Source organism: Bolinopsis microptera, chromosome 10, assembly GCF_026151205.1.
Source record: "Bolinopsis microptera isolate Bmic1 chromosome 10, MBARI_Bmic_1.0, whole genome shotgun sequence".
Lineage (NCBI taxonomy): Eukaryota > Metazoa > Ctenophora > Tentaculata > Lobata > Bolinopsidae > Bolinopsis > Bolinopsis microptera.
Genome location: NC_087081.1, coordinates 2,492,511 through 2,518,445, shown reverse-complemented (window position 1 = coordinate 2,518,445; position 25,935 = coordinate 2,492,511). Strand labels below are relative to the sequence as shown.

At 40.2% G+C, this 25,935-nt stretch overlaps 1 protein-coding gene and 1 long non-coding RNA gene across 2 annotated transcripts in view; both read left to right on the top strand.

Moving 5' to 3' along the window:
• LOC134821963 (U6 snRNA-associated Sm-like protein LSm5) overlaps nucleotides 1-8,520 on the top strand; it is a 70,783-nt gene extending 62,263 nt beyond the window's left edge. The window contains exons 2-4 of the mRNA XM_063832797.1: nucleotides 7,253-7,371; nucleotides 7,521-7,641; nucleotides 7,933-8,520. Of these exons, the coding sequence (XP_063688867.1) occupies nucleotides 7,258-7,371; nucleotides 7,521-7,641; nucleotides 7,933-7,985 (288 nt within the window). The 5' untranslated portion in view covers nucleotides 7,253-7,257 and the 3' untranslated portion in view covers nucleotides 7,986-8,520. The remainder of the gene's footprint in view (nucleotides 1-7,252; nucleotides 7,372-7,520; nucleotides 7,642-7,932) is intronic.
• Nucleotides 8,521-12,509: 3,989 nt separating this feature from the next.
• LOC134822466 (uncharacterized) lies at nucleotides 12,510-13,372 on the top strand. Its single transcript, XR_010161190.1, has 3 exons — nucleotides 12,510-12,670; nucleotides 12,826-12,910; nucleotides 13,182-13,372. It is a non-coding gene; the product is annotated as an uncharacterized LOC134822466 (long non-coding RNA).
• Nucleotides 13,373-25,935: the final 12,563 nt, after the last annotated feature.

Sequence of the window (25,935 nt, the reverse complement as noted above, 5' to 3'; positions counted from 1 at the left end):
ACGAGGTTCGTTTATAGGATTTCTCAGAACTTTGAGAAATAAAACACAGGTTTGCTATGCAGTATGCTATGCAGTATGCTATGCAGTATGCTATGCAGTATGCTATGCAGTATGCTACTCGCTGGGGGACTACGGCCCATTCCAGCCATTTTCAAGCTTGTCTCCCTGATTACATAGTAAGCTGTAAAATAGATCAATGAAGAAATGCAATCAACTAAACTTACTACTGCATAGCTTACGATAAATATTCTAAAACCCTCTTAATTTAATAAAATTAAAGATAATAATAATAATATTAATTATGCATTTTGCGTTTGTTTCTCCCGTTTTTCTTCCCTTGCGTTGCAAGCCCTGTCTCTTGTAAAAACAACCACTTTTGTAGATACACACAGTCTCTACGCCTTTATCCTCTGGTCCCTAGGGTCAGCTGACTCCGGGCCAGAGGAAAATTACCGATTGCCAAGGTTTGATGCCTAGGCAATCGAGACCTCTTATTGAGACCCGATATAATATTAATGTTAACTGTTATATTATGTTCTATTAATGGACAACATCCCCAGGTCTAATGGAAGACGCACCAGATAAATCTGTAGTTCTCCGAGCGAGCAGGTCCAAATCCTGGAGGAAGAAGAGTAACAGGGCCTCCATGGCTCCCTCCTCAGCAAGTAAGTTGTTGTGTTGTTACATTCCTCACTGCCTTGTGGTGGAGCACCGACCAGAATATTTCCTTTCTCGAGCTTTTTTTAGTTAATCAGAACTAATTATTGATATTGGTAGTTAATTTTCTCTTCGCGACTTGTTAACATGAAAAGTCTTTTACCTTGAATGGCGTTTGAATGAATTGACATGAGCTGTTTTTAAGAGTTATCTCAGTATGGACCCTTTTCGAGTTTTGATATCTCAGCTGACTCCTTCATCTTCAGAATGAATTCAAAACCTTGCTAATAACCTACTGATTTGCTTAAATCAAACCTTTCGTTTGTACTTTTTAAAACCCCCTTCTGATTGTATATAATGCGAGTAACTTTAGGTGTAGCTCTCATCATGAACAAGAATAGTAAGTCAGTAAAGATAGCACATTGCCTCTCTACTCTAGTACTAGTAGCAGAGTGTAGTGCACACTCAACTACACTCTGCTGCTCGTCTCCTACTCTCTTTCGCATGCTTACTGGGTTCTTGTGGTGCTAGTGTTGGGGTTTCATGCACATTTCTGCTGAAAGTCAAACAATTTTTGTCCGTAGTGTTAGCAGCTGTACTGTTGTGAACGACTGCAGACGAAACTGTGCTTGGGTGAAATGTGCATCAAAACTTGATCGCTAGCACTACTTATACTGATCATGTCACGAGGTTCATAATACCATGTATTTATTATTAATAAATTATTTATTATTAATAAATTATTAATTATAGATATAATAATTGTGTAGAATGTCTGGGATGCGGTTGATTCAAGATTGCAATGACGCAGTCAGAACATTCTATCAAAATGTGACTCGTGATGAGATCTATTATCTTTCTTTTTTCTCTTAAAAATAATTCAACATATTTTCCGTCTCTCACTTGAGTCTTGACATTCAGTCTTTTTCATCGTATCGGTCTATTTATCAAGTTCTAACAAAAATGGGAAAAGGTGAGACCGATATTTTCTAATCTCTAGAACTTTCTAGGTGCTAGAAACTAGATTACGATCAGCTATTTGTATTGGACGAAGTGGACGATATCATTATATCCTAACAAAAATTAATTATCATTAAATCTCTCACTCAATCCATAACTTAATCTATTGCATGAAAGCACACAACTTATTTTAAACGTTTATGATCAACATATTATAATACAGCCGAAATTTTACTTTTGAACTTAAATTTCATTAAAGTGTCATATCCTTTTTACGGCCCACTAAAAAACCTATACAGAGAGCTATACTTGCCTGAAGTAATCTTTGCTACAGTCTGATATAAGCACCATAAAACTGGACATCTCTTTTACTGATGAGGCTAAATATTGGGGCGATGCACCTTGACAGAAGACAGCAACAAGATTACATAATTGCTGTGTACTACGCTACAGACTGCACTACACTTAACTTCCGACATTAATTTGCGTCTCTACAGTCTAAACTGATTCAATAAAATAACTTAAAAAATCACCGTGCACAACAGAACATCCTTTGATTTATTATTATGTAGTAATTAATAATTAATTACTTAAATTTTAATTGATTTAATTGATTCCTCTGTCCCAGGAGTCGGAATGTCAAGTTTATCCAGCGTTTCCGGCTCTTTCTTTGATGTTGAGAAGACTCTGGGACGGTAAGCCCCTTATTTTCTCTAATATTATGGAAATCATTTTATAAAACATCCTAAGATCCGACAACTAATTTTGAAGTTAATTAAAATTATAGATTTAATCAATTTAATAAATTAATTAAAGTTATGCCTCCGCAGATTCTCCTCTAACCAGAGTTTAACGAAGTTGAAGAACACGAGTCCCAGGTCAAGCAAAGAGAGTCTGAACAGCAGGGACCACATGAGCCGATCTCACACATCTCTTGCTACCTCGGGGGGTGAAAGGTCACCCGCACTACCCGGTACGGAATACGGATAATATGGGGTCACGTGAACATCACATTGGTCACGTGAACAGTTAACACTACTCCTGTCATTACGCATTGGTCATGTGATTGCACAACATCAATTCTGTCGAAATTATATACCCAAAAATGATGAATAGACGAAAATTTGTATTTTGAACTGAAAAATAAGCAAACGTATTTAGAAAAACAACTGATACGTGTGGTTTGCAGGTCATTTCAGGAGTGCTAGTGGAATTAGGGGCAGCACAGCTTCTCTAACCTCTAGACACTCTGTCAGGGTCAACCACGAACATTCCTCCGACGACAGAAAACTTGTAAGCAACGATATATTGCTTGGATATTTTAAGTTACTCAAACTTTGAGCACACTTTGATTTGAGATTTATTTATTTAACGCATGAATCAGTTCATTACAAATCGACAACATTGAGTTTAGCAATTAAAATGATTTGTTGTTAAATTATTTGGTGCATGATTTATTCCCTGTACAGCCAATAGCGATCGTGCATGACGAACCAAGTATGTAGTAGTTCCTTGGGTGAAACATATCTTATCTCCATATCTTATCTTAAATCTTATATTATTTTATCTCATCCTCTCCTGAGCACACATTTTGCAGCAATTTAATAAGTGCGTGACCTCCTTTTATAAAGTCTTAAATTGGTGTGTAGCTACCCTTTGGGGATTCTACTTTTATTTATCTGGTTTTCGAGCCGCCCTCCCAGGAAACTGGGAGATTTCAACCAACCATCAGCACTGCTGATTGCAATATGTTTACCCATAAAACCTAATTTGTTGGGTCTTCTATCTCAATATTTTATTTTATGAACCATACATTAATATCTTGACATGGTATCAATAATAACCCCTTCTTTCTCAGGCCTCGGTAAGTATGGTAGCCCCTTCTTTCTCATAACCCCTTCTTTCTCAGGCCTCGGTAAGTATGGTAGCCCCGAGAAAGATGGTATCAATAATAACCCCTTCTTTCTCAGGCCTCGGTAAGTATGGTAGCCCCGAGAAAGATGGTATCAATAATAACCCCTTCTTTCTCAGGCCTCGGTAAGTATGGTAGCCCCGAGAAAGATGGTATCAATAATAACCCCTTCTTTCTCAGGCCTCGGTAAGTATGGTAGCCCCGAGAAAGATGGTATCAATAATAACCCCTTCTTTCTCAGGCCTCGGTAAGTATGGTAGCAATAATAACCCCTTCTTTCTCAGGCCTCGGTAAGTATGGTAGCCCCGAGAAAGATGGTATCAATAATAACCCCTTCTTTCTCAGGCCTCGGTAAGTATGGTAGCAATAATAACCCCTTCTTTCTCAGGCCTCGGTAAGTATGGTAGCCCCGAGAAAGATGGTATCAATAATAACCCCTTCTTTCTCAGGCCTCGGTAAGTATGGTAGCAATAATAACCCCTTCTTTCTCAGGCCTCGGTAAGTATGGTATCAATAATAACCCCTTCTTTCTCAGGCCTCGGTAAGTATGGTAGCCCGAGAAATGGTAGCAATAATAACCCCTTCTTTCTCAGGCCTCGTAAGTATGGTAGCAATAATAACCCTTCTTCTCAGGCCTCGGTAAGTATGGTAGCCCCGAGAAAGATGGTATCAATAATAACCCCTTCTTTCTCAGGCCTCGGTAAGTATGGTGAGCAATAATAACCCCTTCTTTCTCAGGCCTCGGTAAGTATGGTAAGCCCGAGAAAGATGGTATCAATAATAACCCCTTCTTTCTCAGGCCTCGGTAAGTATGGTAGCCAATAATAACCCCTTCTTTCTCAGGCCTCGGTAAGTATGGTAGCCCCGAGAAAGATGGTATCAATAATAACCCCTTCTTTCTCAGGCCTCGGTAAGTATGGTAGCAATAATACCCACCCCATTCCTTTTCTCAGGCCTCGGTAAGTATGGTAGAATACCTCCGAGAAAGAATTGGTATCAATAATAACCCCTTCTTTCTCAGGCCTCGGTAAGTATGGTAGCCCCGAGAAAGATGGTATCAATAATAACCCCTTCTTTGTCAGGCCTCGGTAAGTATGGTAGCAATAATAACCCCTTCTTTCTCAGGCCTCGGTAAGTATGGTAGCCCCGAGAAAGATGGTATCAATAATAACCCCTTCTTTCTCAGGCCTCGGTAAGTATGGTAGCCCCGAGAAAGATGGTAGCAATAATAACCCCTTCTTTCTCAGGCCTCAGTAAGTATGGTAGCCCCGAGAAAGATGGTATCAGTTAGAAGAGTACCTTCCGCAACCTCGCTTACCCAGTCTCCCTCGCCATCTCCTTCTGCTTCGTCCGGTCAGTCATCTTTTAGCTTGTTGTAATGTAATTTTAATTATATCCCGTCACAAAGTTTCTCCACGTATACACTATTAATTATAACATAAAATAAAAACGATATTTTAACAGACGACCGAACGATCCCTGCTAATCCCTCACCGTTCCCACCGGGAAATACACCTGGCACCAACTCGCCTAGTCTTGAGCAGCTCATGCTTGCTGAATACGACACATCCATGAGTCACGCGTCCAATGTCACGTGACGTCATCAAACTCACGCGTGACCTTGTCACGTGACTTAATCAGTCGTGGTTTTGCAGAGGAACTAAAGATTAGTTTAGCCCCGAGTCGTTGATCGTTGGGAGATCGAGATTTGAGAAAGATAAACAACTTTGGACTTAGTTCGCTTAGCCATATTTTACTAGTTATCATAAATGATGGTTATTATTAAAAATTGTTTCCATACTATGAGGATTATAAGAATAACAAAGTTTGATAATATCAAAAACTAATGGTTTACGCTCAGCATTATTTTGTAGGGTATCATTGTTTTGTAGAATTATTGAATGTTCGTAATTTTTTGGGTCATTTGCTCTCACAAACATCGCATAAACGCAGCGATTAACTGATTAATTAATTAAATAATTAATTAACTGATTAGTTAACCAATTGATTCGACTGTAACTGAAAAGTGATGGTTTTGGGCGTGTTTTTTCTGTGTACTCGTTAAAATAAAAATAGATTTAAATATTATCATTTTAATTGTTTTGTAAGGCAAGGAATTTAATGATATCACAGACTTTTTTTCGTATGAATTTACAATTAATTATTAAGATTTTAGAGGTGGCTTATATTATAAATACTCTGGAAATACACTTCAATATTGGAGTAACTGAGCGCTACGACTGTTTCTTCAGATTCACAATATACAAGTTCTAAAAATAACCCTGCAATTAATACTTTATTTTGTTAAGATGATGAAATTTAGAATATTTTGCACCCAGTACGTTCATTAGAAGCAAAACTGGGCTCTAATGTTCTGCATGAAACCATCTTCCTGCAACTTCAAAATTCTTATCGGCTGGGAACTTCGTTGATTATCATTATCATTGTTTAATAGATTGATATACCGGCCTTTTTTAATTTATTTATCGTTAAAACCAAATTCAAATTGATTTATCGAATTTTAGGGGTATTTTAGTTCTAGTATTACTGGAATATACAGGCCCTGTTCCGCTGACCAATAAGTTCATGCAATGAACTTCGTTGATTTGCATATATTCAATTTATGGGAATTTGATATACAGTTTTTGTCATGCTTTTCGTTATCATTGACAGAAAATGTGAAATATCTTCTGGTTGAATAAAATCAGTGGCGACTGCTTTAAATGGATTTAGCGAAAATATTCCCTCGATATTGTTTGGCGGAATAGTTCTTGAAGTTTTATATAGATTCATGATATATTATAGATGGCTTGAATACGTATTTTAACTGAAACGTTTGATTTAAAAGGTATTGTTAAATTTAAATCCATGTTCTAAAAATTGTTTCTAGATTTAATTTTACATAAAGATATATAACATATTTTCGTTTAGGATTAATTATGTGTTGTACAAAATGGACCATATATTATATCGGCCCCTGTCCTCATTTATTTATTCTTCATTTAGCAATTTGACTGTTGATTATTAAATTCGCATGATCTTAAATCATGAATAATGGGAGTATTTAGGCAATCAAGCTGAGAGGTCACGTGATAATCAAGCTGGGAGGTCACGTGGTAATTAAGCTGGGAGGTGAAACTCTTTAAAGATCACGTGTTAAACTTTATGAGATAATCAGTATAAAATAAAGCTTGAAACTCCTAACAGATTGAAATTTAGGCGGGAATCAGTTGGCAATGAGATAAAAAGTGAGTATAATGTCACCAGGTATACAAATTTGGAACTCAACTAATCTGTATCTAATTTGATCCATTGTTCAACACTTTTCAACTTTATTTCTGAGTCTCATACAGCCCGTACTATACCCAAAGACAAGTTTTTTGTTTCACAACGATGAGGATTATGGCCAGGTTTATAGCCTTGTTTTGGCCTAGAATTTCGTTATCGTTTGATAATAAAGCGAATATTATAGTGTCTAGATGTACATTTTTACTCATATTTCGTGTTAATTCCTTGTTTTATTTGGCTACACAATATTAATCAAAACTAAAACATTTCCTCTCGATTTTGAATTTATCTATTATCACAAATATAATCATATGGCAATATTCACTTCCCCAAAAACATAATTGATTCAACACAAACATGCCTAATGACGAGATGAATTACTATTAACACCTAATTAACCATGCGTAATTAACTAACTAACCACACTCATTACAGTAACCATGGCTGCTAACAACAACAACACAGCAGCTAACCCCTCTACACTCCTTCCACTGGAGCTGGTTGATAAGTGTATTGGAAGCAGAATGCATATGACAATGAATAACGACAGAGAGGTACAAAATATAAAGTAGTAATACTTTCAATACTACTATATAACAAATAATCATTTGATTTATCCCCAAGGTTTGGATTAATCCTTGAGTCCAAACTTCGTATAACTTACTTCAGTTACTAACAGTAACAAGATTTATCTCCCTTTCAGATTGTGGGCGTACTGTTAGGGTTTGATGATTTTGTAAACATGGTATTGGAGGACGTTACAGAGTACGAGAACACCCCAGAGGGAAGAAGAGTAACTAAACTAGACCAGATTCTCCTTTCAGGTACGTTTTGTTGACTTTTATTGAAGTGTTAAGAATATTTTTATTGTTCGAGTGATTTGTTAATTTGTTAACAGGGGCCCAACATTTTACCCCTCGATATTTCACCTCCTGCTATTTTAAACAACTTTTTTTGGGATAAGGCCAGGGAATCTAGAGTAATGGTAAGGTGTGTGTGTATGTGTGTGTAAAGTTATGTATTCAACGTCCTAAAATGTCAGGGGATCAAATGTCATACCCCCATTCAAAAAGTATTAATTTGATAAATTCTTAACAATTGGTCTTTCTATTTAGGTAAAAACATTACGATGATGGTGCCTGGAGGTGAGGGACCTGTTGGTCAATAGCGTGATGACGTCACGACCCCTTGATGACGTCACGATCCCCTGATACCGTGACAGTTACAGATGCTACAGTGAAAACGAAGCTTTATCCATCCCATCTTCTTACGAACTTCTTTATATTTGTTTACGGTTGAATTTTAAACTGAATCCTAACGTTGTACAGAAGTTTCTGGAATCAGACTCAAGAACATGGTGTTCATCATGTTCTCCTTCTTTAAAGTTTCTTCTTTTAAATCTGATGAAGTTTTTTCTTATTTTAAATCTCATAAAATACACTCATATTATCACGATAGTGATTATACTCTAATCAATAATCATCCTCTAATATTACGAAGTGTGGTTTTCTTTGTCAAGGTAGTGTGGTCTTGATCGTAATTTTTTTGAAAAGAGACTTGAAGTATTTTGAATTGTTCCTTGGGTCGGCTCTTTTTAAGCCGTGGTTTTGAACTTGACGAGATTGAATGATGTTATTTGTTAGACTGCATATCGTATGTGCGTATTACTATTATTTATTACCGTTTTATGACAACTAATGTGATATATATGTTTATATTGTATCTTGTTTATATTGTATCTTTGAATTTATCTATTATCACAAATATAATCATATGGCAATATTCACTTCCCCAAAAACATAATTGATTCAACACAAACATGCCTAATGACGAGATGAATTACTATTAACACCTAATTAACCATGCGTAATTAACTAACTAACCACACTCATTACAGTAACCATGGCTGCTAACAACAACAACACAGCAGCTAACCCCTCTACACTCCTTCCACTGGAGCTGGTTGATAAGTGTATTGGAAGCAGAATGCATATGACAATGAATAACGACAGAGAGGTACAAAATATAAAGTAGTAATACTTTCAATACTACTATATAACAAATAATCATTTGATTTATCCCCAAGGTTTGGATTAATCCTTGAGTCCAAACTTCGTATAACTTACTTCAGTTACTAACAGTAACAAGATTTATCTCCGGCTTTCAGATTGTGGGCGTACTGTTAGGGTTTGATGATTTTGTAAACATGGTATTGGAGGACGTTACAGAGTACGAGAACACCCCAGAGGGAAGAAGAGTAACTAAACTAGACCAGATTCTCCTTTCAGGTACGTTTTGTTGACTTTTATTGAAGTGTTAAGAATATTTTTATTGTTCGAGTGATTTGTTAATTTGTTAACAGGGGCCCAACATTTTACCCCTCGATATTTCACCCCTGCTATTTTAAACAACGTTTTTTGGGATAAGGCCAGGGAATAGAGTAATGGTAAGGTGTGTGTGTGTATGTGTGTGTAAAGTTATGTATTCAACGTCCTAAAATGTCAGGGGATCAAATGTCATACACCATTCAAAAAGTATTAATTTGATAATTTCTTAACAATTGGTCTTTCTATAAATTTAGGTAAAAACATTACGATGATGGTGCCTGGAGGTGAGGGACCTGTTGGTCAATAGCGTGATGACGTCACGACCCCTTGATGACGTCACGATCCCCTGATAACGTGACAGTTACAGATGCTACAGTGATAACGAAGCTTTATCCATCCCATCTTCTTACGAACTTCTTTATATTTGTTTACGGTTGAATTTTAAACTGAATCCTAACGTTGGACAGAAGTTTCTGGAATCAGACTCAAGAACATGGTGTTCATCATGTTCTCCTTCTTTAAAGTTTCTTCTTTTAAATCTGATGAAGTTTTTTCTTATTTTAAATCTCATAAAATACACTCATATTATCACGATAGTGATTATACTCTAATCATCCTCTGATATTACGAAGTGTGGTTTTCTTTGTCAAGGTAGTGTGGTCTAGATCGTAATTTTTTTGAAAAGAGACTTGAAGTATTTTAAATTGTTCCTTGGGTCGGCTCTTTTTAAGCCGTGGTTTTGAACTTGACGAGATTGAATGATGTTATTTGTTAGACTGCATATCGTATGTGCGTATTACTATTATTTATTACCGTTTTATGACAACTAATGTGATATGTTTATATTGTATCTTGCTCCGCAAATTATCTGGAGACGTTATCTGGAGACGTTACGATCGAATCTTATTTTCTAGTTTGAGGTTAATCGAAAAACATCGCTGTTTAAATATCATTACTACAAGTGAAGACTAACTGATTAAGAGAACATGCTTGCGTGGCTCCAATGTAATTCCGATAGTATGCTCGCAATAATGCCATTGGTAGCATGGTCACAACCATGCTTCTTAGTCTTACCCGATACTAAAACTCCTTTAATCAATAATTTGCCGTAAAACTAAGGACAAAATAGACATGTCGTCATGTTTCAGTTTGGTAAAATGTGGGGCAGCCTTTATATTATTACTCCAACTTAGAGTCTGAGACAGCATGTTTTCACCTTTGCTTTTTTTCTCTGAAGTCTAATGAGACATAAAAGTATAAGATACAAAATTAATAGGGCTTATCACACTTTGACACAAAACTGTGCGTGTTTATCATGGTTATAAATATACGTGTCGTATCGTTTTTAATTTTAGTTACTCCACAAATGCTTTGTAGTTGAATAATTCTTTTCATTCTTACATGTCAGTTAACTAACAACCATTTCCCGTTCTCGTGAGAATTCTGATAGAGAATAATGATTTTTGTAGTTGTACTACTACTATTGGTCCGTGTCAATTTGTATGTCCCATTCCCACGCAAAATCAGAACAGTACTGCCAGTTGCCAGTGCTACGAACTGATAAAATTGCGGTTAGCACTTATACTATAGGAACTCTGATAAAGGCTGATTGTAACACTAAAATACTTTAAACTCCAAGATACAATCCCACAGGCCGGCCCTGAAGGAAGATATTGATAGTGACGTAAAAAAGTTGATAAGCAATATCTTATATTAGCTTTTACAGCTTGCCACTTTCTGCATGTGACCTTTGAGTACACTTGTTTCACCGCAGAACTACCGTATGAAATGACATTGGCTGGAGTGCTGTGTTACTGTTGGTATCTCTCCTTAACAACATGCAACCTTTTGTTGTCGTGCGATGCAAGTCTGCTTTCCATTGTACTTCGAGTTTTCAAGAATAATCTTTCTTATATCTTGTTAATTTATTTTCGTGTTGAATTTTGTATCCCTCTTACATTTTAGTTATTAGTCGCACTCCTGCACATTTGACATAGATTAATTTTTTATCCGTATCGAACAAACTATGAAGTTTTTTAACTGTTAACGTATAGATTTAACTTTAAGTTTAAGTTTAAGCAAACGTGCGGACTGCGGAGTGCCGGATTCGCCGACTCAAATCATAAAAGTTTTTGTGATCTCACATGCTGCAATCTCAAATCCATAGTTATTCAACCACTCTGTATTAACTCTTACCGCATGTGTTAATAAAGTTTTCAAATCTTCTTTAACGAACTTCTGCCGATCGATGTAGACAATAGAAAATTATTTCTGCGTGATAGTGATTCAGATTGACCGCCTAGATCTTAGATTGCAAGGATTAGATTTCTAAGAAGAATTTCCAACTTAATTGCGGTGTTATCAGTTTTTAATATTCAGTTACTGCGACAGGTATGATTCTGGTCTCGTACATGCGGTCAAAATGTGATCGGTCAATTAAGTTTCTATTAACATTGTGCATCGTCTTCCACAATTAATTGCGCTCACGTACTTTTGAATATCCTGGTATATACTATCTAGTATCATGCCCTAAACTTTAAAAGTGAATGTATTTTCAACACTTTTCACAATCCGATCCCAAACTACGCCACAAGACCTTTTGTCTAAGGGGCCATCTACTTAGGACGTCCGGCAAATAGGGAGGGGGTGGTTTTGGAATTTCGGACAAATCCGGACAGGGGGAGGGGGGTTTCTAAAAATCCGGACGTCCGGAAATTTTGGCAGAATTAACGACAAAGTCCAATTTATTTCAACTCTTCTTTGACACTAATTACTCTGTAAGTTTAGATCCCTGTATTTTGAACGAGTACTTAAAATTAAATGTAACTGTGCTAAACTTGTTCGACACTAAATGTATTATTGTCTATTTTAAGTAACTACACATTTTATTAACAATGAATTTGAGCTGGTTTTATTTGCACTCTAAAACTAAAAGTAGCTGGAAATCTGGACGTCCGGAGGAAGGGGGTAGTTTTGAAAATTCGGACACATCCGGTTGGTCTGAAAATTTGTAATTTTGGCGGACGTCCTAAGTAGATGGCCCCTAAAAGTTTACGACTGTTTTTGACATTAACATATTTTGTATCACGTTGCGACCCCCACGGTCGTTTCACTATGGTGTCCTGACGATACAGGGGGAGCCGCGCACTTCGTGCGCGGCGGGTCATACAACGTATGACAAAACATATTTTAAAATATATTTGACAGGATATGAACGTGAATTTAATGGATCAAAAAATTCAAGATCAAAGTAACACTAACCATACGTTTATAAAAAATATAAATTAGCTACAGTCTTATTGTAAAATAATTATTCATAACGATCATAAACATTGACTAATGTCAACTTTATTATGTCCAGGAACTAGGGAGCAACTACAACTACAAGCATTTACAGTTTAGTTCAGAAAAACTGCAACCACGCAGCAGAGGGAAGGATAAATTAAAAATGTCTATAGTTTTTGCTCCTGAAGTTCTCAGCGTACCAAATGGATTTCATCGTTTGCTGCATGACATAGGAAAAGAGGTAGGATAACAGTCATAAAAAGATATTTTACCATTTTATTTTTAATGCGTTCCTAGTTGCTACTGCAAGTGCTAATTATACTTATTGTTGGTACTACTATTGGTAGACTCGACGTTCGACGAGAAATAATTTCTTGATGTTGAAATATGATTCAGGTTCTGCAATCACAAGCAGATACCAGCCAAGACATTTGTGTAGTGGCAGCAAGATTATTAAGGGAACAGATACTTCTCAGAGAACGTAAGTTTTGATTTTCTATAAACAATAAACTTAAGATATCCTGTTGAATTTAGCAATAGCAATGCTAATATGTAAATGTAATCCACAACACGGATGTCGGATATCCTAGTATTTGGCCACTAGTGTCCAAGTGGTCCCGCACAAATTACGTCGAAAACGCCAGAATCCGGCCGTGTACTATTCTAATAGTAATACTGAAACAAATAAAGTACGATCTAATAAATAAAAGTCCGATCTGTAAAGGTAACTAAAAGTAAAACCTTTTCTGCAGATAATGGTAGAGACCCCTACACAGGAGAACCGTACGTGTCAGACGACCCTGACGGAACCGCTGCAGAGGAAGGGTCTTGAAATCATTCCAGCTTTGGGGGAAATTGTTGTTTTAAACGTTTTTGAAGACTTACTTGATTCAATTGTCAATGGTTAATAATAATATATTAATATATTAAAGCACAAATAAAGCTAAGGGCAAATTGTTTTTTTTTGGGATTCAAGAATCAAGTTGTACTACTAGTACTACTATAAGTTTGAATTCACGGTAAGAATATGTTTTAAACGGGTGATACTCGTAAAATATTTGTCTCAAATATTAAAACCGTCCTCGTCGACGAGTCCAACTTGGCGCGCGTCTTGGTAGGTTATAAACCTACAACTACAAATACAAGTACAAGTACAATATTAAGAAGATATATAGGATTAGATAGCAGTTCAGGGCTATTACTGTGCTCATTTAATTAAGGTGTGCATTACATTTGTTATGTGATTGAATGTTGAAACCAGCTTGGATTGGAAATAGATTATAGAAGGGCTTTCATGCAGAGTTTCACAAACAATTTTATTGTTCATTAATGAACAACGTTCGACGTTACTTGTTACTGTTAGCTTTACTGTGACTTGGAATGAGAATTTAATCAGTATTCAGTAAATGAATCTGAAAACTTATTAAAGATGTAAGTTTAAATTGATTGGGTGCGGAGTGAGAGTCTCACTCCTGAGACATGATTCACTGGTGTATCCCTCATTGCAAATTTTTATTACAATTACAAATTAAGATAAAATTAAGTTTCATCTTTATAATTATCTGAATGGCCAGCCGTTCTTGAGGAACAAACATGTATTTACAATCTAACCCCCCCCCCCCGGCCCCCACCCGTAATCCATCTGATTCAGAGTAACCAACTTAGCTAATATATAGTAACCAACTTAGCTCATGTCGGTATTTCCCAATCCATAATCTACAATAAGAGTACAGAACATGGGAACAAAAACAGTTGTTGGAATTCAGCCAAAATAAACACCTGAATCATGAATAAACAGTGTTGATTTCCGTACCACAACAACTTGAAATATATCATACGTCTCAAATACAGGATCAAGGATACAAATAATACGCTATTAGGGGTCGTTCACATATTTGATATTACGTAATCAAACACCAAATGATTTTAAGTATACTGTGCAGCTGATCTGACATTGTAATAAAGATCTATTTTTGTTAAACTTGTAAACTTGTTAAACTCGCAACATGAACATATTTCCCATCATGAAAGCTTTCAGAAAAAACTTGTTTGGCCTCTTCTTCAATGCAAACTGCACAAGAAGGAAAAGCCGAGTATTAACTTTAATTGGATGTGTAACCGTTATTGTTTCTGTTTGATTCGATAAGTATTGAGTATGAGAATTTACTCGAACACTAACAGTTCACACAACACTACGTCATTTTTCTTTTTTACGTTTGCCGACCATATAGCTCGAATTATGGCCTTCAGAACAGTGTTTCTCTTTCAGTTGGTTATTCTACTCATGCACAGCATATTTATATCAGGTACGTGTAGATACTTCAATTATTCCGTGGTGATTACAATAAAGTCTTGAAGTTGAGTAGTGGTCTCGACAATCGCCAGAAACCATACATACTGTTGAGATGCACGATCGTCGACTGTTTCAACTTCGATGAGGCGGTAATGGAACTTAACATACAGCACAGGGCTCAATTATTGATAGATCAACAAGATGACGATATTATCCATTCTAAAACCAGCAATCAAGCACCACGTGACATGGTTTCATCCAATCACGTTTATTTAAAAATTATTCTATTGCGGTACATCTCCAGTTGCTAAGAGTTTTGATTTTTGAATGACCAACTGAACTACACCGAAATTGAACAGTCTGACCGAGTCACATGTCCATTTCCTGCAGTCACGTGTCCATTCTCCGCAGTCACGTGTCCATTTCCTGCAGTCACGTGTCCATTTCCTGCAGTCACGTGTCCATTTCCTGCAGTCACGTGTCCATTCTCTGCAGTCACGTGTCCATTCTCCGCAGTCACGTGTCCATTCTCCGCAGTCACGTGTCAATTTCCTGCAGTCACGTGTCCATTCTCTACAGTCACGTGTCCATTTCCTGCAGTCACGTGTCCATTTCCTACAGTCACGTGTCCATTTCCTGCAGTCACGTGTCCAATTCCTGCAGTCACGTGTCCATTTCCTGCAGTCACGTGTCCATTTCCTACAGTCACGTGTCCATTTCCTGCAGTCACGTGTCCATTTCCTGCAGTCACGTATCCATTTTCTGCAGTCACGTGTCCATTTCCTGCAGTCACGTGTCCATTTCCTGCAGTCACGTGTCCATTTCCTGCAGTCACGTGTCCATTTCCTGCAGTCACGTGTCCATTCTCTACAGTCACGTGTCCATTTCCTGCAGTCACGTGTCCATTTCCTACAGTCACGTGTCCATTTCCTGCAGTCACGTGTCCAATTCCTGCAGTCACGTGTCCATTTCCTGCAGTCACGTGTCCATTTCCTACAGTCACGTGTCCATTTCCTGCAGTCACGTGTCCATTTCCTGCAGTCACGTATCCATTTTCTGCAGTCACGTGTCCATTTCCTGCAGTCACGTGTCCATTTCCTGCAGTCACGTGTCCATTTCCTGCAGTCACGTGTCCATTTCCTGCAGTCACGTGTCCATTCTCTGCAGTCACGTGTCCATTCTCTGCAGTCACGTGTCCATTCTCTGCAGTCACGTATCCATTCTCTGCAGTCACGTGTCCATTTCCTGCAGTCACGTGTCCATTCTCTGCAGTCACGTGTCCATTCTCTGCAGTCACGTGTCCATTCTCTGCAGTCACGTGTCCATTCTCTGCAGTCACGTGTCCATTCTCTGCAGTCACGTGTCCATTCTCCGCAGTCACGTGTCCATTCTCTGCAGTCACGTGTCCATTCTCTGCAGTCACGTATCCATTCTCTGCAGTCACGTGTCCATTTCCTGCAGTCACGTGTCCATTTCCTGCAGTCACGTGTCCATTTCCTGCAGTCACATGTCCATTTCCTGCAGTCACTTGTCCATTTCCTGCAGTCACGTGTCCATTTCCTGCAGTCACGTGTCCATTCTCCGCAGTCACGTGTCCATTTCCTGCAGTCACGTGTCCATTTCCTGCAGTCACATGTCCATTTCCTGCAGTCACGTGTCCATTTCCTGCAGTCACGTGTCCATTCTCTGCAGTCACGTGTCCATTTCCTGCAGTCACGTGTCCATTTCCTGCAGTCACGTGTCCATTTCCTGCAGTCACGTATCCATTTTCTGCAGTCACGTGTCCATTTCCTGCAGTCACGTGTCCATTTCCTGCAGTCACGTGTCCATTTCCTGCAGTCACGTGTCCATTTCCTGCAGTCACGTGTCCATTTCCTGCAGTCACGTGTCCATTTCCTGCAGTCACGTGTCCATTTCCTGCAGTCACGTGTCCATTCTCTGCAGTCACGTGTCCATTCTCTGCAGTCACGTGTCCATTCTCTGCAGTCACGTGTCCATTCTCTGCAGTCACGTATCCATTCTCTGCAGTCACGTGTCCATTTCCTGCAGTCACGTGTCCATTCTCTGCAGTCACGTGTCCATTCTCTGCAGTCACGTGTCCATTCTCTGCAGTCATGTGTCCATTCTCTGCAGTCATGTGTCCATTCTCTGCAGTCACGTGTCCATTTCCTGCAGTCACGTGTCCATTCTCCGCAGTCACGTGTCTTTGATTGATTGAATACGCCCAATGGGCGCTGGTCTGTACCGAAATATAAAAAACATACAATATAAAATTATAGAGAAACATAGAGAATAAAATTCTAGCAAGCCTCCGAAAACTATTTAGCCTTGTGTGTCGACGTAACTAGAAAATAGCATAAAAATATGAGTTGCAGTTCAGGTTCTGTTACTTTAACATTTACCAGTCTCAGCACTGAAAAAAACACACTAAATAAGCTTTCAACGCGGTTCATTTATTAATTGTAAAAAGTGGTAAATCTACACACGGCAACTCCAGTCAGCACCAAATAACACTCAACATACATCATACATTAACTCTTATCAGGAGCTTTGGGACGTTTGAGATGATAAGGTTTTATCAGCCGTGCAGATCTTTCTGTCGCGTATGAAATAATGTTTATTTGAGTCTTTCTGGATCATCTGTTTCATCTCCTTAACAAGTTTACTATGCGCAAGCTGTTCCTCTTTGGTTCTGTCCGGTCCCAAATAAACATGTTTGAAAGAGTCACTGTCTCTGAGGTTTCGTGCACGCATCAAAATCAAGTCTACCTCACTGGCACAACCAAATTCGACCTTGATAGGCCTATTCTTACCCGGTTCCTTCCTTCCGATTCTGTAGACCTCACCAGTGCGGAGCACGGGGAAAGCGTCAGTTCCGTAAAGTATGTCCTTGACAACTTTGTTGAGCTCAAAATCGGCTTCTTTATCACTTTCATGGCAACCGTAGATCATCAAGTACTTCGATCGTTTCTTCTCTTCATTTACAGTCCTGACGGCTTGTTTGATAGAGTTTTCTGTTAAAGGTTTCCCGCCAGGACGCTGAGCAGTGTTTTTCTTGACAACATCCGTCCAACTTTTCATTTCTGATTTAACTGTCTCCTGAACTGAATTCATCTGTCCTTGTTGAGTTTCAATAATTAGTTTCTGATCCGCTATTTTCTCCGATTTCATGACATCAATTTTCCCAGCAGCACTTTTACAAAGTTCAATATTCTTCTCCGCCAATTTCATTAAGCTGCCGATGATTTTGACGAGTGGATTTTTGTTAAGTTTCATTAAAGCGGTCTCAGTAAAGTCAGATCTACATGAAACATTGGCAACCTTGAATATTTTCTGAATTTCTGATGTCATCTCATGGTCCATCGCGTTGAGCCGGTCCACTGAAAAATCCATGCTACACAGTCGGCGCTGTTGAAAGTCGACGTGGCGAGTAACACTTTCACTGATAACGATCACTGATAAGCGAGCTAAAAAACAGTGCAAATACAAATTGGTTTACTGCGAACTGAATTGGTTTACTGCGAACTGTCCATTCTCTGCAGTCACGTATCCATTTTCTGCAGTCACGTGTCCATTTCCTGCAGTCACGTGTCCATTTCCTGCAGTCACGTGTCCATTTCCTGCAGTCACATGTCCATTTCCTGCAGTCACGTGTCCATTTCCTGCAGTCACGTGTCCATTTCCTGCAGTCACGTGTCCATTTCCTGCAGTCACATGTCCATTTCCTGCAGTCACGTGTCCATTTCCTGCAGTCACGTGTCCATTTCCTGCAGTCACGTGTCCATTTCCTGCAGTCACGTGTCCATTTCCTGCAGTCACGTGTCCATTTCCTGCAGTCACGTGTCCATTTCCTGCAGTCACATGTCCATTTCCTGCAGTCACGTGTCCATTTCCTGCAGTCACGTGTCCATTTCCTGCAGTCACGTGTCCATTTCCTGCAGTCACGTGTCCATTTCCTGCAGTCACGTGTCCATTTCCTGCAGTCACGTGTCCATTCTCTGCAGTCACGTGTCCATTCTCCGCAGTCACGTGTCCATTTCCTACAGTCACGTGTCCATTTCCTGCAGTCACATGTCCATTTCCTGCAGTCACGTGTCCATTTCCTGCAGTCACGTGTCCATTCTCTGCAGTCACGTGTCCATTTCCTGCAGTCACGTGTCCATTTCCTGCAGTCACGTGTCCATTCTCTGCAGTCACGTGTCCATTTCCTGCAGTCACGTGTCCATTCTCCGCAGTCACGTGTCCATTTTCTGCAGTCACGTGTCCATTCTCTGCAGTCACGTGTCCATTCTCTGCAGTCACGTGTCCATTCTCTGCAGTCACGTGTCCATTCTCTGCAGTCACGTGTCCATTTCCTGCAGTCACGTGTCCATTTCCTGCAGTCACGTGTCCATTTCCTGCAGTCACGTGTCCATTTCCTGCAGTCACATGTCCATTTCCTGCAGTCACGTGTCCATTTCCTGCAGTCACGTGTCCATTTCCTGCAGTCACGTGTCCATTTCCTGCAGTCACGTGTCCATTCTCCGCAGTCACGTGTCCATTTCCTACAGTCACGTGTCCATTTCCTGCAGTCACATGTCCATTTCCTGCAGTCACGTGTCCATTTCCTGCAGTCACGTGTCCATTCTCTGCAGTCACGTGTCCATTTCCTGCAGTCACGTGTCCATTTCCTGCAGTCACGTGTCCATTCTCTGCAGTCACGTGTCCATTTCCTGCAGTCACGTGTCCATTTCCTGCAGTCACGTGTCCATTCTCTGCAGTCACGTGTCCATTCTCTGCAGTCACGTGTCCATTCTCTGCAGTCACGTGTCCATTCTCTGCAGTCACGTGTCCATTTCCTGCAGTCACGTGTCCATTTCCTGCAGTCACGTGTCCATTTCCTGCAGTCACGTGTCCATTTCCTGCAGTCACGTGTCCATTTCCTGCAGTCACGTGTCCATTTCCTGCAGTCACGTGTCCATTTCCTGCAGTCACGTGTCCATTTCCTGCAGTCACGTGTCCATTCTCCGCAGGTAGCACAGTGATAAGTAGACCAGAAGCTGATAAAACATACGAGCAATACTTGATTGAACTGGGGAATAGAGCTCGGGATTTGGGGAAAAAGACAAAACACGTTGGTAAGTTTGAAAACGAAAGTGAAACTAAAACTGAGAGACCTCTGGGTAGAACGGAGAGAGCAGACAGGGATGTGCAGTTTCGAAATCCCCTCCGGAATATGACGTTGTCACCTGGTTCCTCTGTTATGATTAACTGTGACACAACACGGGCACGCACAGTTCAACTAGACTTCAGACCGAGAAACGAAGACTTTGAATATTTAGCTACCATCAACCATTCTCCCACCAATGCTTCCCTCCTGATCGTTCAGGTGAGATGCTATGACTTTACCTATGTTAAAGCTTTAAAGGTGAAACTTTGTTCATCAGATTCATTGAACAGCCTACCAATTAGTTGTGGTCAGGGAAATAAGCAACATGGTAACAAGACACATCCTTTTTATCAGACATACTTAATTAATTAATTAATGTGATACATATACAATTTAAACTTGAAGATTGTGTGTTTCACAGGTGTTGCCTGACCACGAGGGCTGGTTGGAATGCACAGCTGAAGGTATAACAGGTGATATAATCAACACTCGCGCTTACATCTCCGTCAGAGATCTGTGTCTTGAAAATACCTGCTCATCCCATCAGATCTGCGAACCTGATCCTTATACTAGCTCTCACAGCTGTACCTGCAACTTTCCCTGCGCTTCTGATGACGTCACTACATCACCTGATGACGTCAGCAAAGGTCCCGTATGTGCGAGTGACTGCAGAACTTACTCGACTGCTTGTGAAATGAAGAGCAGTGCTTGTGAAAGAGGAATAGCAGGGATAGAGGTAGTGAGTTACGGAGCGTGTCCACGAGATGAAGTCAGATTACCAGAGTTCGTGTTGGAACAAGAGAACAGGGTTGTTGTGGCTGGAGAGAGTGTTATACTGAGGGTGCATGCTGTGGCGGATCCTGATCCTGTATACAGGTATAACACATGAGCAACTTTCATTACAATTAAATATTAGTTCGATGGGTTTTGGTGCAAAACGTTGCTGTCTGTCTAATTGACCCCTGTTTTGGAGTATTTGGTTCCAAACTGCTTCACTATATTTATTGAATTAAAACACAGATGGTATGTAAACGGACAGAGGTACAGAGAAGATGATTCTGGCGACACAGTCCAGGGTCAAATGTCCGGTCTCCTAGCTGGATCGTGGATCGTGGAAGCATCAAACTGTCTCACAAACAAGATTTCAACTACCTTTAATGTTGATATAGAGTACGAGGAACTGAGGCGGCCCCCACGTGGCGAGTCACGTGCCTCTGTGGTGGGATTATCTCACGTGACTACTTTTGGTGGGGCCCAGGACAGTTACACACTTACAGGTTTTTACTTATGTTGGTGTTTTGCTCAATTACAGTTTGAACCAAATATTATATTGACCTCATAACAGCACTTTAGATTTTTTATTATGAACGACCTTTTCAAATTAGGCTAACTGAAAACCCCCATTCCGTCTGATAACACCCTCCAACATCTACACTCCACTGACCAGGTACACATCTGCTCCTGGAAAGTGAACAAGTTCTACTATACGGAACGTTTAAACCCTGCGCTCCCACCAACCCCGCAAACACCTGCTTGAATAGCATTACGCTCCACTCCCAGACCAGCTCAATCCAACTTCTATCACCCAACATAATCTCACACAATGGTGCCTCCTTCCAGGTAGTAACAACACACCAGATACTGGGTCACGTGACCGTCACCCCGGGTGTTACAGGTTACATTGTGACAGCGGGGAATGTTACGGTGAACTGGGACGGGCAGGATGGGTGTGTGGTGAGAGTACCTTGTGGGGTGGACACGGAAGGTTTGCTGGGACCGGCAACGTGTCAGCAGGATGGTCAAGGTACATTTTATTGAGGATGTTAGAGAAGGTGTATACATATATTACATGTATTATGTTTGTTTGTTTATAGAACATGTCCCCAATCTCGTATTGGAAAATGACTAAACTCAATTCTGAGTGTGAATACGGGTGGTACCTGAAAGTGTATTCATTAAGCACTTAGAGTTCTGTAAAACTGCAGTTACAATTGTGCTAGAGTATTTTTAGTATTTACGATCGATATCAGATCTCGATCCCTATAACATACTTCCAAAATTTAACTCTTTAACTTTCTGAACATTCTGCACTGGAATGTTTTTTATAAAATGATATAGAAATAAAATCAACGACTTAAGGGAAGTAAAATTAATTCCCTGGTTTCTTACCAAACCGACTATTGAGCGATCCTGGGTTGTAGAGTTCTCCTGATTCCCCAGTCTTTGAATGTGGATTTTGTTCTTGTTGCTAATTTGCAGCAGTGGACAGCAAAAAGGGGCTTAATCCGTAAAAGTTATTGATATAATTATTCAATAGGTACTGATAAAAGAGAAGAGCAGGATGGGACTGGGTGGTTGATAGAAGACTACAGTGGGAGAAGATACGAAGCACAAAAGATCTCAGGATATCAGACAACTTGCAGCAGATCCAGTGAACACGAGGACTCATGCAACAAAGCAATCCAGTCGCCACTTTTTACAAACTGTCTCGACAGTGTGTCTCTCGATACTGACACCTTATTGCAGAGGTGTATCCACGACTCTTGTCTCGGAGATGAGACACCCTGTCTCGCGACAGCATGTCTCGAGACACCTTGTAAGGACACCTGTAAAAGAGGTTTGTATCGAAAATCTCCAGTTTGTCAACTGATTTGGCAGCTGGCCGAGACTTGTAGAAGTTGGGGAATGTTTCTCCCAATGTCTTGGAGACAATCTTTTGAGTGCAAGGATACGACAACAGTACGACCAACTTGTAGGTCTGGTGGGCAAATGTGAACTCTGAAATTGTGAATTTTCCAAGAGAAAAGGCAAAGAAAGATTTTCTGACCGATGAAATTGAAAATATGCAATTAGATCCTCATGCTCTACCATCCGAACAGTATGCAAATGAAACCATCAAACTGGGAGCGCTGCTTACTGCCGGACAGTTGTTTCAGTTCATGTTGTCCAACTGATAGTCCCTCCCTCCCTCCCTCCCTCGCTCCCTCCCTCCCTCGCTCCCTCGCTCCCTCGCTCCCTCCCTCCCTCACTCCCTCCCTCCCTCCCTCCCTCCCTCCCTCCCTCCCTCCCTCCCTCCCTCCCTCCCTCCCTCCCTCCCTCCCTCCCTCCCTCCCTCCCTCCCTCCCTCCCTCCCTCCCTCCCTCCCTCCCTCCCTCCCTCCCTCCCTCCCTCCCTCCCTCCCTCCCTCCCTCCCTCCCTCCCTCCCTCCCTCCCTCCCTCCCTCCCTCCCTCCCTCCCTCCCTCCCTCCCTCCCTCCCTCCCTCCCTCCCTCCCTCCCTCCCTCCCTCCCTCCCTCCCTCCCTCCCTCCCTCCCTCCCTCCCTCCCTCCCTCCCTCCCTCCCTCCCTCCCTCCCTCCCTCCCTCCCTCCCTCCCTCCCTCCCTCCCTCCCTCCCTCCCTCCCTCCTTCCCTCCCTCCCTCTCTCTGAAACAATGCCGGACAGTTGTTTCAGTTCATGTAGTTCAACTGATAGTCAATAGTGGAACTGTTGAGGTGCTTAATAAGAACCTGGAAGAGAGGCGTACATGCAGCATCCAGTGAATATGCTTAGAGATAGGGGGTATTCATAAATTACGTCGTCAAACGAGGGGGGGGGGGGGGGGGCGACGTACTTTTTGGACGGCCCCCTATTTACCAAAATTACGGTGATCGAGTTTCCCTGGAAACACCTTTCTTTATGTTTGATGCTGATCATAATGAGCCAATGTGAACGACCTATATATAAAGCAAGACGATATATAATATAGGGCCCCAATATAATTATATATAGCAGAAAGCTGTATTTATATAATATTGTAACATAAAAAATATCTGTTGCCATTTACTGACACCATCATCTCGATTTCATTTTGCGTAATAGCGCCGAACCGTATTTCTGAATTTAAAGCTTCTTGTCTTTATATTTATCATGCTTGGCTTCCCCCCTTTCGTGTAGCCGTAGGGGACGTTTTTTAACTGTTTGGTGGGCTTCTCATACGGGAATAAGACTAAAGTTATTTAATATGATTCTCACAAAATGTGTTGACCATTGCACATTGTGAAACTCCTCCATTTTCCGCCTCCGGGACAAATATGTCAAAAAATACAAAGAACCATATCATAAACTAATCAAAATTGACATCACATCTTTAAAATTAAGAAGTATAAAAATCGAAAAGAGATTACCTTCGCTTCGAACTTGGGCGGTACGGCTCTTGACACCTTCGCCTCTTCTTAAGAATCCTATTTGGCTTTCCTTGCCTCCTCACCATTTGGGTGGTTGGAGGTCTCGTGTTGGGAGGCACTGACCCCTCATTTGACATACGTTGCATGCCACTTTTCGCGCGCGATACGTAACATGTATCAACCCCTCATTGGTTATCATTTGTTGCAGGTTGCTGCATCGCCTGGTTGGAAACCTGTTGAGGTGGTATTCCTGGAGCTTGAAGCATTTGCTGGGGCGACATGTTGCTCATTCCCAGAGACTGAACCTCGAGTCTGAAAATGTTTAAATTACTGTGATTTCCATGGCAGGGGCCATTTATTATTTGTTTGCTACAAGTACAAGTAGTACAACTACAACACGAGGATTGAGTATGCATAACTTTTTTCCGATCTGGAGGACATGTAAACAAATAAAGGGTGTACCGCATAAAAGTGATAAAGTGTGACTTTCTTCCACTTTAATATTACTAGCAGGATCCCGTCTATAGTCAGTGTTCACATAGCCATGTGTATACGCGTACTGCGTGACGCGCTACTATATATAGTATACTGCAAGCGAGAGGGCTCTGGTTAGAGCAATAGTCAGTGTAATAAGCGCCAAGCGCGAGCACAGAACTTTTTTTCTCCGATTTCGATAAATTTGGTACCAAAAGTTGTCTAAAAATGTGAATAAAATAAATCCACCGTGTAGCAATTTTCGCTAAAAATTCTACACGGCGCTTGTTCGCCGCGCGTGCTTTTTTCGCGCAAATTTTTAGTTTTTGGCTTATAACTTTCACATTTTCAATTATTATCACATATGTATTATGGTATCGTAATTAGCTCATCGAGACGAAACTTTTGGTACTAATATTTTAAGATTTAAAATTAAAGGAATTTTTTTTCAAAAGTTTTTAATCTGAACAATTTTTCGAAAAATTTGGTGCTTTAAATATTATAATTTTGGTACCAAAAGTTGCGTCTGATTAAGCTCATTACGATCCTGTAAGAATTATTTCAAAATATTTAGTATTTTAGGAGTTATAGGCATTTTAAGCAATAAATTAACCATTTTTCGTCCTTTGTACACTTTTGCAATGCACAGGAGGCCCACATACATCTCGAAGTTATCGTGCTACACGCAACACGGTGAATTTTCATTATTCACAGTTAAAGGCAACTTTTGGTACCAAATTTATCAAAATCAGAGACAAAAAATTCTGTGCCAACTCATGCCCATGGCGCTTATTAGTATTACATAGACTACTAACCCTAAAGTGGTGTCAAGACTCGAAAACTAAAATAATCATTACCTATTTAATTCGCGTTTTTGACACCACTTGGGAGTCCAAATTTTGGGCACTAAAATTTTTATTCCTTGGTCTATTTTTTTTTCATGCTGATTTGAAGGCCATTAAAGCATTTGACCCAGTCAAAAAAGTTTCAGTTGTATATCTTTTACGGTTTTTGCGGAAAGTCGCGTTAAAGTTTATGCCGTGGTGTCAGTAAAATGGCACGGATCCATATCGTCTCGCTTTATATATAGTAAGATATCAGTGATCTGAAAAATATTGTAGGTTTAGTTTTACAACCTACCAGGACGCGCGCCGAGTTGGACTCGTCGACGAGTCCAACTCGGAACAGATATTTTACGAGTATCACCCTTTAAGAAAAATATACCTCTGCTTGATGCTGGGGCAGAAGGGCACTGGACATTGGTCATCGCATCACATTGTTTGAAGTGATAACGGCAAACAACAATGAGTTGCTTGCAGATCGGGCATCCACCGTTCTTCTTTTTTTTGCATGTCCGTGTGTGCTGTACAACTTTCTTCATTTTAGCGCATGATGGTAGATGACAATCTTCATCTTTACATCGACAT